The sequence below is a fragment of the Anser brachyrhynchus genome, assembly GCF_964034855.1.
Source record: "Anser brachyrhynchus genome assembly, chromosome: 3".
NCBI classification, from domain to species: domain Eukaryota; kingdom Metazoa; phylum Chordata; class Aves; order Anseriformes; family Anatidae; genus Anser; species Anser brachyrhynchus.
This window is the reverse complement of record NC_137696.1, coordinates 126,234,081-126,246,792: the sequence shown is the minus strand read 5'-3', so window position 1 is coordinate 126,246,792 and position 12,712 is coordinate 126,234,081. Positions and strand designations below refer to the sequence as shown.

Sequence of the window (12,712 nt, the reverse complement as noted above, 5' to 3'; positions counted from 1 at the left end):
CGCACCCCCGGTGCCCGCCCCCGGTCGCGCTGGGGGCAGGGAGCCACGAGCCCGCCGTGCGCGGTGCGGAGGGGCCGGGCACGCCGAGCGCCGTGCTCCACAATGGTTTTATTGGGGGGGTGGGGAAAGGGAGAGCCGCGGCCCGCGGAGCAGGGCGGTAAGGCACGGGGCCAGGCCGCGGCACGGGGAGGGGGCACGGGCACTGCTCCCGCCTGCCCCACGCCGCTCCCGGAGCCCCCCGGGGGTGGCGGCCCCGCAGCGTCCTCCGCTACCGGCTGGGGGCACGGGGCTGGCACCGCACCGCCTGCAGGGACCCAGCCCCGCAGCGGGAGCTGGCACCGCGCGGCCACACCGGGCCCGGTGCCGGGGCGGGTCAGAAGGAGGTCTCCTGCAGGGCGTAGGCGGGGGGCCCGGCCGCGCGCACGTAGCCCTGCTCCTCCTCGTCCCGCGGCACGCAGCCGGCGGCCACGCCGTTGGGCACCCGCGCCACCTTCTCCGTCGTGGTCAGCTCCGGGCGGGCGGCGTCCTGCAGAGACAGGGCGGGGGGCAGCAGGACCGCGGGCACCCACCCCCCCGCCAAGGGGCCGGGGGTCCTCACCTGGGCGGGGAACGGCACCCCGCAGCCCAGCCACTGCCGGTACTTGGGGGGCAGGCAGCACAGCAGGCGCGGCAGCACCGGGTAGATGGTGCGGGGGTCCACGGCCGCGCCCCGCGTGGGGCCTGAGGGCAGCGCAGGGGTCAGCGGGGACCGGGGGGGCGGCACCCGGCCCCCCCACACCCCCCCGCTCACCGGTGAGCAGGCTGACCAGGAGCCCCACCACGATGACGGTGGTGGAGTTGTGGGCGCTGTACCACATGTACGACAGGCTGTAGAACTTCTGCAGGCCCGTGGGGCTGGGGGGAGAGCGGGTGAAGGGGGCATGGAGCAGCCCCCCCCCCGAGGCTGACCCTCCTCCTGCCGCCCCCACCCGCCCCATCCCGCTCACCTGCGTGGGGCCGCCGTGGGGGCGAGCAGGGTGGTGGCGAGGGCGGCGGTGATGTTGCCGTCAGGGGGGCGGGCGGTGCTGTTGGCCGCGGGGGCCCCCCCGGCAGCCCCCATGCTGGACACCAGGCTGCCGATGCCCACCCAGAAGGCCATGGCCAGCCCCGCCAGCAGCCCCACGATGGCGCCCTGCGTGGGGAGGGGGGGTCGCAGCACTGAGCCCCGTGGCCGGCACCCCATGGTGGGGGGGGGGGAGCCATGCGGGGGGGGGAGCACTGCGGGACTCACCGCGGGGTTGGCGCAGGGGAAGAACATGCCCAGGCAGAAGAGCCCCAGCAGCGGCCCCCCCACCATGCCGAAGATGCTGATGGCTGCCTGCAGGGACATGGCACCGCTGTGGGGATGGGGGGGCCACCCCCACCGGGGGGGGGCAGCAGGGCACCCCTCGTCCCCATCCCCTACCTGCAGCACGGGGCCCAGCATGGAGGAAACGTAGGCCATCCCCAGGCACAGCAGCCCATAGCCGAGAGCTGGGTGACAGGTGGGGGTGTCACAGCACTGCAGAACCCCCCCCCCCAGTGCCCCCCTCCCGGGCCCCGCTCACCCAGCAGCTTGGAGAACAGCGTGGCCCGCGACTCCGACAGCCCGGGGCAGTGCGGCCGCACCAGGTCCTCCATCGTCACCGTCGCCAGCGAGTTGAAGGCGGAGGAGATGGTGCTGGGGAGGAGAGGGAGCGGGAGGGGGGCTCGGCCACGTGCCCCCCCGGCACCCCTTGGTCACGGCACCCACCTCAGGGAGCCGCTGAACAGGCAGGCGACGAAGAGGCCGGGCAGCCCTGGCAGGTCCTTCAGCACGTCCATCACAAAGTACAGCACCAGCTGGGGACCGGCACGGGGTGAGCGCGGTGCTGGGGGGCGCACGGTGGGCTCAGGGGGAAGGGGGGGCACGGGCATCCACCTGGTCGGAGGAGACGGGGCCGGTCACCAGCGGGTGCTCACGGTCGTAGACAAACATGACGAGGCCGGTGAGGCAGCTGAGGCAGAGCACGATCTGCTGGCAGGGGAAGACGGCGTAGCAGGAGCTGCGGGTGCCATGGAGACGTCAGAGGCTGGCGGCGGGGGGCCCCCCCCGCGCCTCCACCCCACTCACAGCACGGCCTGCCTCTCGTTGCGGGAGCTCAGGTACCGCTGCACCTGCGCCTGGTTCACGCCGTACAGCGACAGCATCATGAAGACGCCCCCGAAGGCCAGCGTCCAGAACGTGTGTCGCACGTAGGGGTCAGGGTTGAGGCTGCGGGGAGGGGAATGTGGTCATGGGGTGCGGCCGCCCCCTGCACGCCCACGCCGGGGCTCGGCCCGGGGCACGGTGCTCACTCGATGCCCGAGATCTTGCCCTCCTGCTCCGCCAGGCGCCAGACGCGGGCCATGCCGCCCACGCGCTGGGCGCCCACCACGATGACGGCCAGCTGCCCCGCGAACATCACCAGCGTCTGGAAGACGTCTGTCCAGATGACGGCCTTCAGCCCGCCCTGCGGAGGCACGGCGCCCGTCACCGCGGCCCGGGGGGGGCGCAGGGCAGCCCCGTGCCCAGGGCACGAGAGGTGCGGCGGCAGCGACTCACCAGCGTGGTGTACAGCGTGCAGACCAGCCCTATGGTGAGCACCGCGCTCCAGAGGTCAAAGCCCGTCACTGGAAGCAACGGAGGCCGTTAACGAACAACAAGGACAGCGGCCCCCGGTGTGCCCGTGGGACCCAGCAGGACCCCAGGCTGGGGTCTGTCCCGCAGCCTCCTCGCAGCCCCCGGCTCCCTTACCTGCGTTGAGGGCCAGCGCAGGCGCGTAGAGCACCACCCCCATGTAGATGACCTGCGGGGACAGCAGCGCTGCAGCCCACCTGCGCCCCCTCCCCACGCCCACACATCCAGGACCCCCCAGGACCGCCGCGCGGTGCCAGCCACCCACTCACCATCTGGAAGATGAAGGTGACGGTGCCAAAGACACGCACGGTCTTGTTGAAGCGCAGCTCCAGGTACTGGGGGCAGGGGGGAGACAGGGTCAGGGGAGCATCCCCGTCCCGACGTGGAGTCTGCGAGCAGGAGGGGCACCCCCGCACCCCCTCCATCCCACGGCACCCTGCTCACCTCGTAAGTGCTGGTGATCTGCAGGCGGTAGAAGACGGGGATGAAGACGTGTGCCGGGATGAGCAGCCCCAGAAAGTAGGAGCAGCCGAGGAACCAGTACTCGGTGCCGAACCGGTAGATCTCGGCGGGCACACCCAGGATGGCCACTGCCGACTGGAAGGTGGCCAGCAGGGAGAGAGCAACAGGCAGGAAGCCCATGCTGCGGTTCGCCAGGAGGAACTCCTGCACCGTGCGCTGCCGGCCCCCGCTCAGCGCGTAGAAGAGCCCGATGGCCAAGGACAGCACCAGCAGCAGCGTGAAGATGGTGTAGTCGATCGCCGTGAACTCCATGGCGAGCTCCTGCCGCTGCCCCGCTGCCCCCCGGCCGCACGCCCCCGCTGCGCCCGCCCCACCTCATGGGCGTGCCGAGCCCCGGTGGCCGCCCCAGACGGAGGACGGCGGTGTCAGACGGCCGCACCGGAGGCTCCGCAGGGACCTTCGCTCCTAATCTCAGCCCGCCTCAAGGACCTGCGGGAGTGCGGCACCAGGACATCCCCTCAGCCCTCCCCCTCCCTCCGGCACGCGGCGCCGCCGCGCTCCCCCCCCGCTTCCCCCACCTGCCCCGGGAGGTCGTCCCCCGGCCAAGGCAAACACGGCCCCTGCCAAGCAGCGCCGAGGGCACGGCAGCAACGCCCGGCCCGCCCGGCGCCGGCCCCCGCGGCGCGCAGAACCCCGCCGAGCCCGGCGGAACCGGCCCTGCCCCGGCCCCGTGCCGCGGACCCGACGCGGCCGCCGACGCCCCCCCCGCGCCCCCGCAGCCGGCAGGACCCGCGCAGCCGGTCCCCAGCCGGGACGGGGCGGACAGGCCCCACGGCGGGCAGACAGACGGACAGCGCAGACGCCCCGCGTGGGCGCAGGACGGCCCCGGGCACCCCGTGCACCCGAGCGGGGCGCGGGGCAGGGCAGCCCCCGGCCGGGACGGGCGGGGCGCGGAGCCCCGGCGGGGGCACGCGAGGACACCGCGGGGGCGGGCACCGGAGCCCGATCCGCGCAGGAACGCCCCGGGCGTGCTCGGCGGGATCAGGACCGGGATCGGGACCGGCCTCGGCCCTGCCCCGCGCCCGGGCCTGCCCTCTGGGGGCCGGGGGCGGCGGCGCTGGCTCGGGACCGCGCCGGGAAGGAGGCGAGGGGGCAGCGCCGCCCGCCGCCGCCCCAGCCTGCACGGCGCGGCTCCGCGGGCAGGGTCCAAGGTCACCGCTCCGCGCCGCGCAGCCACAACACGGGGCCGGCGCCCCCCGCCCAAGGCCGCGCTCCCCCCGCCCCGCCGCAGCCCCCCCGGGGCCGTGCCGCCACCGGCCCCGGCCCAAGGCCCCGGCGGCCCCCCCGGGGCGCTGCGCCCGTCCTCGGGGGTCCGCCCCCCGCAGCCACGCGGTGTCCCCGTGCCCCCGGCCCCGGGCCCTGCCGCCTGCCCCCCGTGCCCCCAGCCCCAGCCGCTGCTCCCGGGCCCGCGCCCCCAGCTGGGGGCCCCGCTCCGCGACCCCCGCGCCCCCAGCCCCAGGTCGCGCTCCCCCCGTCCCCTGTATTCCCTCCCCGTCCCCAGCCGAGGCCCCGCCGCCCCCACCCCCGGTGTCCCCGCACCGCAGCCCCTCTCCCTGCCCCCCGCTCCCCGGACCCGGTGTCCGCGGTGACCCCTACCCGAGCCCCCGCTCCCCAGAACCGCTGGCGCTGCGCTGGCCCCGCACCGGCCCCCGTGCCCCGCACCGGCCCCTGCCCCGCGCACCGGCCCCAGCCCACGGGGCGCGGCGGTGCCGGTGCGGTGCCGGCGCGGTGCCGGCAGCCCCGGGCCGCGCCGCTCGGGCACTCACCGGGGCCGGCAGCGCCCGGCGCGGCACCGCTCTGCCCACGTGCACCCGCGGCGGCGGCGCGCCCCGATGACGCAGCGAGGCCTTGCCCTCAGCGCGCTCTTCCGCCCGGCCCTGCCGGGGGCGGGGCCTCTCCGCCGAGCGCAGGTCGCCGCGCCCCGGCGAGCCCCGGCCGCGGTCCATGGCGGAGCCGCCGGGCCCCCCCCGCGGCCGTTCCGCCCCGCTGGGCGCTGCCCCGGGGCAGGGCCGACCCCGGCCGGGCGGGACCGGAGCCGGAGCCGAGCGGCGGGCCCGGAGCTGGGCCGCGGGCACCCTCCTGCTGCTGCTGCTGCTGCTGCCCGGGGCCGCCGGCGGCGGGGCGGTGAGCGGGGCGGGGCGGGTACCGGTACCGGTATCGGCCCGGTGCCGGCCGTGCCCGCGCCCCCCGTGACCGCTCTCCTCTCAGGTGTGCGGGAGCTGCCCGGGGCCGCTGCGGAACGGATCCCTCGTGGCCCGGTACTGCGCCTCCAGGGCGGGCGCGGAGCCGCGGGGACGCTGCTGCGTGGCTCGGGGACCCCCGCGGCGCCTGCTCGGGTACGGCCGGGGGCGGCGGGGTCGGGGGGCTGCAGCATGCGGGGGGCTGCAGCAGGGCGCGGGGTGCGCGGGTGTCTCACGTCCCTCCCTCTGCCCCAGGTTGGACCTGAGCAACTGCTCCCTGCGCAGCCTGCCCGCTGCGTTCGCTGAGGCCGCGGCTGTCGTTGTCCTGTGAGTCCTGGCGGGGCAGGGAGAGGGCTCCGGGGGCAGCCCGCGGGACGGGGCTGGGCCGTGCACGCTCTGGTCCCCATCCCCGCTGTCCCCAGTGACACCACCTCGGGGTGCCCGTCCTGCCTCCAGGCAGGACCCGCAGCCTGCACCTGCCCCACGGGCGGGGTAAGCAGCCCCTGGTGCGTTTGCAGGGACCTGACGGAGAACCCCCTGGCAGCCCCCCCCAACAGCTCCTTCCTGGGCTTCACGAACCTGCAGAGCCTGTGAGTACGGGGGTACGGGGGGGCTGGGCGCGGTGCCTGGTGCTGAGCTCTCTTTCCCAGCGCGGTGCCACTGGAGCTGGAGTGCCCAGGCGGGAACAGCGCCTGGGAGGAGGTGACAGAGCATGGGAGCAGCCGGCTCTGCCACGGCCAGAGGAACCCCTGCAACAGCTCCGGGGAGCTTGGTACGTGGGTTACGGGGGCGGGCCTCCTTGGCCACCTTGCGTCCTTGTGTCCTCACCCTGGGGCACTGCACATGGTGGGGTGGGGGACAACCAGCACCCACCTGCTGGGGCTGCCCCCCTCCCCTTGCTCGGCTGCGCCTTGTTGTCCCCTCAGTGTGGTGGGGCCGTGCCAGGAGCAGCCCTGGCTTGGCCCCGTCACCCCCTGCCGTGCTCCCCCAGCCTGGCTGTGCCCTGAGAACGCCGCCTGTGCCCCAGATGGCCCCGGCTTCTCCCAGTGCCTCTGCGCCAGCCCCTTCCACGGCTACAAGTGCCTGCGCGAGGTGGGTGCCCCGGGGGGCCGAGGGACGGGACCCCCCCGCAGGACGGCCCTGCGGGGCGGGCAGAGCCGCTTACCCGCGTGTCGCCTTGCAGGGCGCGTTCCCCGTCCTGCCCTTCTGCAGCATCCTGGGGGCCGTGACGGCCGCCCTGTCCCTCCTGCTGTGGGGCACCCAGCGCCGGAAAGCCAAGGCCCCGTGACGGGGACACCTCCTGCGCACAGCGCCCCGCTCACCCAGTGGGGCCCAATAAAGCGTGCAGCACCACGTCCGGGGCTCCTTCCTGCGGCAGCGCGGGGACGGGGGGGGGGGGCCGTGCGGTGCCCCCCGCAGCAGCAGCTTCCCGGTGCCCCAGCTGCGTGCCCCGCTACACCGCGGCGGCCGCAGGGGGCTCCGCCGGGGCTGGCAGCCGGGCCGGGCCCGCGGCTCTACCGGGACGGGCGGGGCCACGGGGGCGGGGGCGGGTCTATGCAAATCGGGGTGCTGCTGGGGGTGGGGCCACGGGGAGAGCGCCCCTGAAGCGGAGACGTGTGCCTCGGCGGGGCGTGGCCTGCGTGCGCGGGGGCGTGGCCATGCAGATCAGGGGGCGTGCCCATGCAGATCAGGGGGCGTGTCCACGCAGATCAGGGGGCGTGCCCCATGCAGATCGGCGCCGCGCAGCACACCGGGACAAAACCCACACCACACGGCGCCGCGCGTGGCCCCGCGTGGGCGCGCGGCGGGCGCGGGACGTGGGCGCCGCTCGGGGCCGGGCGGGGCGGGGCGGGCGCGTCCGCGGCGGGCGTTGCGGGGCGCGTGTCCGTGTGGTGGGTGTGCGTGCGCGCGCGTGGGGCCGCGGCGTCGGGGAGCGGGAGGCATACTTACCTGGCAGGGGAGACACCATGATCAGGCAGGTGGTTTTCCCAGGGCGAGGCTCATCCCCTGCACTCCGGGTGTGCTGACCCCTGCGATTTCCCCAAATGCGGGAAACTCGACTGCATAATTTGTGGTAGTGGGGGACTGCGTTCGCGCTCTCCCCTGGTTCTGCGGTGCCAAAGACAGAGCTGTGCTGGGGGCGTTTCCGTTCCTTTGGGGGGCTCTGGCAGCGCCTGGGGGTCGCTCCCGGCCGCGGTTGGGCTCGTGCCCCGCGTGGGCTGCCCGGAGCCTGCCCGTGACGGGCCGCGGCCGCGGGGGTCGGGGTCCCGCTCCGCCCGGTCCCGCTGCACCGGCAGAGGCGCCGCTCGCTCGCTCGCACGGCCCGGAAGGCGGCCAGCCGGGCACAGAGGGCAACGATCGGCGCCAGCACCGAACGGCAGCGTGAGCGGAGCACCAGCTCACGACGAGCTCCCGATTTACCTGCTGGGAAAGGAGCGGGCGTGGGGCGTAGGGGAAGGTCCAGAGCTCCGTCACCCATCACGGAATTGTAGGGGTTGGAAGGGACCCCAAGAGACCATCGGGTCCAACCCCCCTGCCAAAGCAGTTCCCTAGAGCAGGCTGCCCAGGCAGGCGTCCAGACGGGCCTTGAATATCTGCAGAGAAGGAGACCCCACAGCCTCCCTGGGCAGCCTGTCCCAGCGCTCCGTCACCCTCACCGGGAAGAAGTTCTTTCGCATGTTGGTGCGGAACTGCCTGGGCTCCATTTTGTGGCCATTGCCCCTGGTCCTGTCCCCACAAACCACTGAAAGGAGGTTGGCCAAATCCCTCTGCCTCCCACACCTCGGGTATTTATACACATTGGTGAGATCCCCTCTTGGTCTTCTCTTCTCCAGGCTGAACAGCCCCAGGTCTCTCAGCATTTCCTCACAGAGGAGATGCTCCAGGCCCCGTATCATCTTTGTGGCCCTCCGCTGGACTCTTTCCTGAAGATTTCTGTCTTTTTTGTACCAGAAAGCCCACAACTGGACACAGTACTCCAGGTGAGGCCTGACCAGGGCAGAATAGAGGGGGAGGATCACCTCCCTTGACCTGTTGGCCACCCTCTGAGCTCAGCCAGTTCTCAACCCACCTAACTGTCCACTCCTCTATCCCACGCTTTCTCAGCTTCACTAGCAGGATGTCGTGGGAGACAGTATCAAAAGCCTTGCTAAAGTCAAGGTAGATGACATCCACTGCTCTTGCCCCATCTACCCAGCTGGTGATGCCATCATAGAAGGCTACGAGGTTGGTCGAGCACGACTTCCCCTTGGTGAATCCATGCTGACTACTCCTCACAACCTTCTTCTCTTCCAATTGCTTGGAGATGGCATCCAGAACAAGCTGTTCCAACGCCTTTCCGGGGACGGAGGTGAGACTGACTGTCCTGTAGTTGCCCGGATCCTCCTCCTTGCCCTTCTTGAAGACCGGAGTGACATTGGCTATCCTCCAGTCCTCAGGCACCTCTCCTGTTCTCCAGGACCTTTCAAAGATGATAGAGAGCGGTTCGGCGATCACCTCTGCTAACTCCCTCAGCACACGTGGATGCATCCCATCAGGACCCATGGACTTGTGTGCAGTGAGCCCACTGAGATGCTCCCGAACCACTCCCTCATCAATCAGGGGGGAGATCTCCACTTCCCAGACTCTTTCTACTCCCTCCAGGGTCCAGGGGTACCGGGGGGGGGAGGGAGTCTTTGAAGCAAAGACCGAAGCAAAGAAGGCATTCAGTATCTCTGCCTTCTCAGCGTCCCCCGTTACCAGGACACCCCCCTCATTCAGCAGGGGACCCACATTATCCCTAGTCTTCCTTTTACTGTTTACATACTTAAAGAAAAAAAAATCTTATTATCCTTTATCTCCTTTGCCAGCTTCATCTCCAGGTGGGCTTTAGCCTCCTTCATCGTGTCCCTGCAGGCCCTCACAACACTCCTATACTCCTCCCAAGAGGACAGGCCCTTTTTCCACATTTCATAGACCTTGCTCTTCCTTTTGATCTTGTTGATGAGCTCCTTGCTCATCCACGCAGGTTTCCTGCCCCCTTTCTCTGATTTCCTACTCTTCAGGAGACACCGATCCTGAGCTTGGAAGAAGTACTGTTTGAATGTTGCCCAGCTCTCACAAGCACCCATACCTTCTAGGGATCTAGCTCATGAGATACCCCCAAGTAGGTCCTGGAAGAGGTCAAAGCTGGCACTCCAAAAGTCCAGGTTAGCAATCCTACTTTTTGCCTTACTTCTTCCACTCCAGACCTTCAACTCCACCATCTCATGGTCACTGAATCCCAAGCTACCCCCAACCTTCACATCCCTAACAAGCCCATCCCTGTTGGTAAGAATAAGGTCCAGAAGCACCCCCCACATCGTCGGCTCCTCCACCACCTGCATCAGAAAATTATCTTCAATGCATTCTAGGAACCGTTTGGACTGCGTGTGCCTGGCCGAGTTGCTTACCCAGCAGATGTCGGGATAATTAAAGAAGTCCCCCGTGAGAACCATCATCCAGGATCGTGAGGCTACTTCCAGCTGCTTGTAGAAGGCCTCATCGACCTCCTCCTGATCTGGTGAGCTGCAGTACACCCCCACAGCAGTGTAACCCATACCAGCCCGCCCCTTAATTCTCACCCACAAGCTCTCCACTTTTTCTTCACCTTCCCCCGGGTGGAGCTGGGTACATTCTAATTGCTCTCTCACATAGAATTTCACTTATCTTATAGTTCCTGTGAGTGACAGCTTGATTAATCCTGGATCCCAGAAGGATCCTGGGTGTTCCTCTGCCGGTGCATCACAAACTGGGGCGGGAGGCAGCCACGGACCCTGCTGGGCCCCGCAGGGCAGGAGCAGTGGAGGAAGTGTGCTTTTACTCTGCTGGGTTTTACGCGTGGTTTTACCCAGCTGGGCAGCCGAGCTCCACCTCAGCCGCTCTCTCGCTCCCCCTCCTCAAAGCGGAGAAAATACGATGCAAAGGGCTCGAGAGGTGAGATAAGGATGGGGAGATCACTCAACAGTTATCACGGGTAAAACAGACTCAGCAAAGGGAGATTAATAAAAGTTATTACCTATTACTGAGATGGAGCTGTGAGAAACAACAACAAAAAAGAAAGACACCTTCCCCTCAAGCAGCGCAGGGCGAGGGGGGCTGCGGTCAGTCCCTGACGCTTCGTCCCCGCCGCTCCTCCTCGGTCCCTCTCTGCCCCTGCTCCCCGCGGGGTCCCTCCCACGGGATGCCGTCCTTCCCCAGCTGAGCCTGCGGGGGCTGCCCACAGGCAGCAGCTCCTCAAGAACTGCTCCCACACGGCTCCGTCCCACGGGGTCCATCCCCCAGGAGCAAACTGCTCCAGCACGGGGCCCCCACAGGTAGCAGCTCCCCCCAGGCCCCTGCTCCTGCGTGGGCTCCTCTCCGCGGGCTGCAGCTCCGGCCTGGGGCCTGCTCCTGCGGGGGCTCTCCGTGGGCCGCAGCCTCCTCCAGGCCACATCCACCTGCTCCACCGGGGGCTCCTCCACGGGCTGCAGCGTGGAGATCTGCTCCGTGTGGGACCCGTGGGCTGCAGGGGGACAGCCTGCTCCACCAGGGGCCTCTCCCCAGGCCGCAGGGGAACTGCTGCTGTGAGCCTGGAGCACCTCCTGCCTCCTGCTGCACTGACCTTGGGGGCTGCAGGGCTGGCTCTCACTCCTCTCTCCCAGCTGCCGTTGCACAGCATTTTTTTTTCGTTTTGTTTTTTTTTTTTCTTCCCCTTTCTTAACTCTGCTCTGTTGGAAGAACAAACGACGTTGCTTATCAGCTTGGCTCCAGCCAGTGGCGGGTACAGAGCTGGCTCAAACTGGCCCTTATCTACCACGGGGCAGCTTCTTGATTCTTCTCACAAAGGCCACCCCTGCAACCCCTCGCTGGTAGCCTTGCCGCACAAACCCGACAGAGGAAGGCACGGTGCTGCCCTCGCACTTAGTGAGAGACCCCGAGAGCAGCAGAGGCGCCCGCTCAGCTCCTCCCGCACAACCTCCGCGCCCCGGCACCCCCCGCTCGTGCTCGGTCCCCCAGCGAGGCGGCGGGCACGGGGCAGCGGGGCGGGGGCGCTGCGGGTCGTCGGGGGCCTGCGGGATCCTCTGCGGCGGCTGCAGCGCCCCCCCCCCCCGGAAGCAGCTCCAGGTCCCGGGGTTCTCCCACAGCCCTGAGAGAGCCGCTCGTGGAAAACCTCCGCCCAGACAGCCAATGCCTTCAGCCCAGCTCTGTCTTTGGCACCGCAGAACCAGGGGAGAGCGCGAACGCAGTCCCCCACTACCACAAATTATGCAGTCGAGTTTCCCGCATTTGGGGAAATCGCAGGGGTCAGCACACCCGGAGTGCAGGGGATGAGCCTCGCCCTGGGAAAACCACCTGCCTGATCATGGTGTCTCCCCTGCCAGGTAAGTATGCCTCCCGCTCCCCGACGCCGCGGCCCCACGCGCGCGCACGCACACCCACCGCACGGACACGCGCCCCGCAACGCCCGCCGCGGACGCGCCCGCCCCGCCCCGCCCGGCCCCGAGCGGCGCCCACGTCCCGCGCCCGCCGCGCGCCCACGCGGGGCCACGCGCGGCGCCGTGTGGTGTGGGTTTTGTCCCGGTATGCCGCGCGGCGCCGATCTGCATGGGGCACGCCCCCTGATCTGCATGGCCACGCCCCCTGATCTGCGTGGGCACGCCCCCTGATCTGCCCGGGCACGCCCCCTGATCTGCGTGGGCACGCCCCCTGATCCGCATGGGCACGCCCCCTGATCTGCGTGGGCACGCCCCCCTGATCTGCATGGGCACGCCCCCTGATCTGCCCGGGCACGCCCCCTGATCTGCGTGGGCACGCCCCCTGATCCGCATGGGCACGCCCCCTGATCTGCGTGGGCACGCCCCCCTGATCTGCCTGGACACGCCCCCTGATCTGCATGGGCACGCCCCCTGATCTGCATGGGCACGCCCCCTGATCTGCGTGTGCACGCCCCCTGATCTGCGTGGGCACGCCTCCGACCATCCAGGCCCCGCCCCCGTGCCCGCGCTCCCGGGTCCCGCCGCAGCACGGCGCTGGGGCGTGTGGCGCCCGGCGGGGCCCGTCCCGAGGTGCCCGGCCCGCGGCTCCCCGCAGCCCAGCGGCACGGGGCCAGTCCGGCCGGGAGGAGCGGGCCGCACGCAGGGACCGCCCGCGGGGCAGCGACGGCCTCGCCGCGGGGAGGCTGCCGCGGGTCGGGGGCTGCGCGCCCTCGGCCGCCCTGGCCTTGTCCCGGCGCTGCTGCAGAGCGGGGCAGTGCGGGGCGGCAGCGAGGGGCGGCGCCGCGCGGGGCTGTCCTGGCTTCGGCTGGGGCAGTTAAGTTTCTTCCCAGCGGCTGGTG

General features: G+C 70.5%; 2 protein-coding genes across 5 annotated transcripts; one reads left to right on the top strand and one right to left on the bottom strand.

The window, feature by feature from the left end:
* Positions 1-89: 89 nt before the first annotated feature.
* SLC5A6 (solute carrier family 5 member 6) lies at positions 90-6,683 on the bottom strand. 3 transcript variants are annotated; one of them, XM_080584288.1, is made up of 16 exons: positions 6,545-6,683; positions 3,122-3,628; positions 2,947-3,012; positions 2,795-2,846; positions 2,603-2,670; positions 2,356-2,510; positions 2,132-2,272; positions 1,940-2,063; positions 1,772-1,860; positions 1,587-1,699; positions 1,445-1,512; positions 1,271-1,357; positions 987-1,171; positions 791-894; positions 599-720; positions 90-526 (listed from the first exon to the last, which is right to left on the bottom strand). In XM_080584288.1, exons 2-16 carry the CDS (start codon positions 3,449-3,451, stop codon positions 374-376), a joined length of 1,857 nt encoding a protein of 618 aa, XP_080440414.1. In that variant the 5' UTR covers positions 3,452-3,628; positions 6,545-6,683; the 3' UTR covers positions 90-373. The 3 variants fall into 3 exon arrangements, with proteins under 3 accessions (XP_080440414.1, XP_080440413.1, XP_080440415.1); XM_080584287.1 differs by lacking the exon at positions 6,545-6,683 and adding an exon at positions 4,966-5,104; XM_080584289.1 differs by lacking the exon at positions 6,545-6,683 and adding an exon at positions 4,796-4,932.
* Positions 5,070-6,734, top strand: ATRAID (all-trans retinoic acid induced differentiation factor). 2 transcript variants are annotated; one of them, XR_013948184.1, is made up of 7 exons: positions 5,070-5,323; positions 5,408-5,535; positions 5,635-5,706; positions 5,898-5,969; positions 6,030-6,151; positions 6,325-6,471; positions 6,563-6,734. XR_013948184.1 is itself a non-coding variant. In XM_080584296.1 (7 exons), exons 1-7 carry the CDS (start codon positions 5,144-5,146, stop codon positions 6,665-6,667), a joined length of 780 nt encoding a protein of 259 aa, XP_080440422.1. In that variant the 5' UTR covers positions 5,075-5,143; the 3' UTR covers positions 6,668-6,734. The 2 variants fall into 2 exon arrangements, 1 of the variants encoding a protein (XP_080440422.1); XM_080584296.1 differs by having other exon boundaries at positions 5,075-5,323; positions 6,371-6,471.
* The last annotated feature ends 5,978 nt before the right edge of the window (positions 6,735-12,712 follow it).

Bases quoted from the DNA above. Each gene is read 5' to 3' on its own strand.
- SLC5A6 (XM_080584288.1), bottom strand. From the start codon at position 3,451: ATGGAGTTCACGGCGATCGACTACACCATCTTCACGCTGCTGCTGGTG. The intron at 2,671-2,794 runs GTAAGGGAGCCG...CGTTGCTTCCAG, and splicing joins TGCGCTGGCCCTCAACGCAG to TGACGGGCTTTGACCTCTGG. The intron at 1,861-1,939 runs GTGGATGCCCGT...GCCGGTCCCCAG, and splicing joins GCCCCGTCTCCTCCGACCAG to CTGGTGCTGTACTTTGTGAT.
- ATRAID (XM_080584296.1), top strand. From the start codon at position 5,144: ATGGCGGAGCCGCCGGGCCCCCCCCGCGGCCGTTCCGCCCCGCTGGGC. The intron at 6,152-6,370 runs GTACGTGGGTTA...GTGCTCCCCCAG, and splicing joins CAACAGCTCCGGGGAGCTTG to CCTGGCTGTGCCCTGAGAAC. The intron at 6,472-6,562 runs GTGGGTGCCCCG...GTCGCCTTGCAG, and splicing joins GCTACAAGTGCCTGCGCGAG to GGCGCGTTCCCCGTCCTGCC.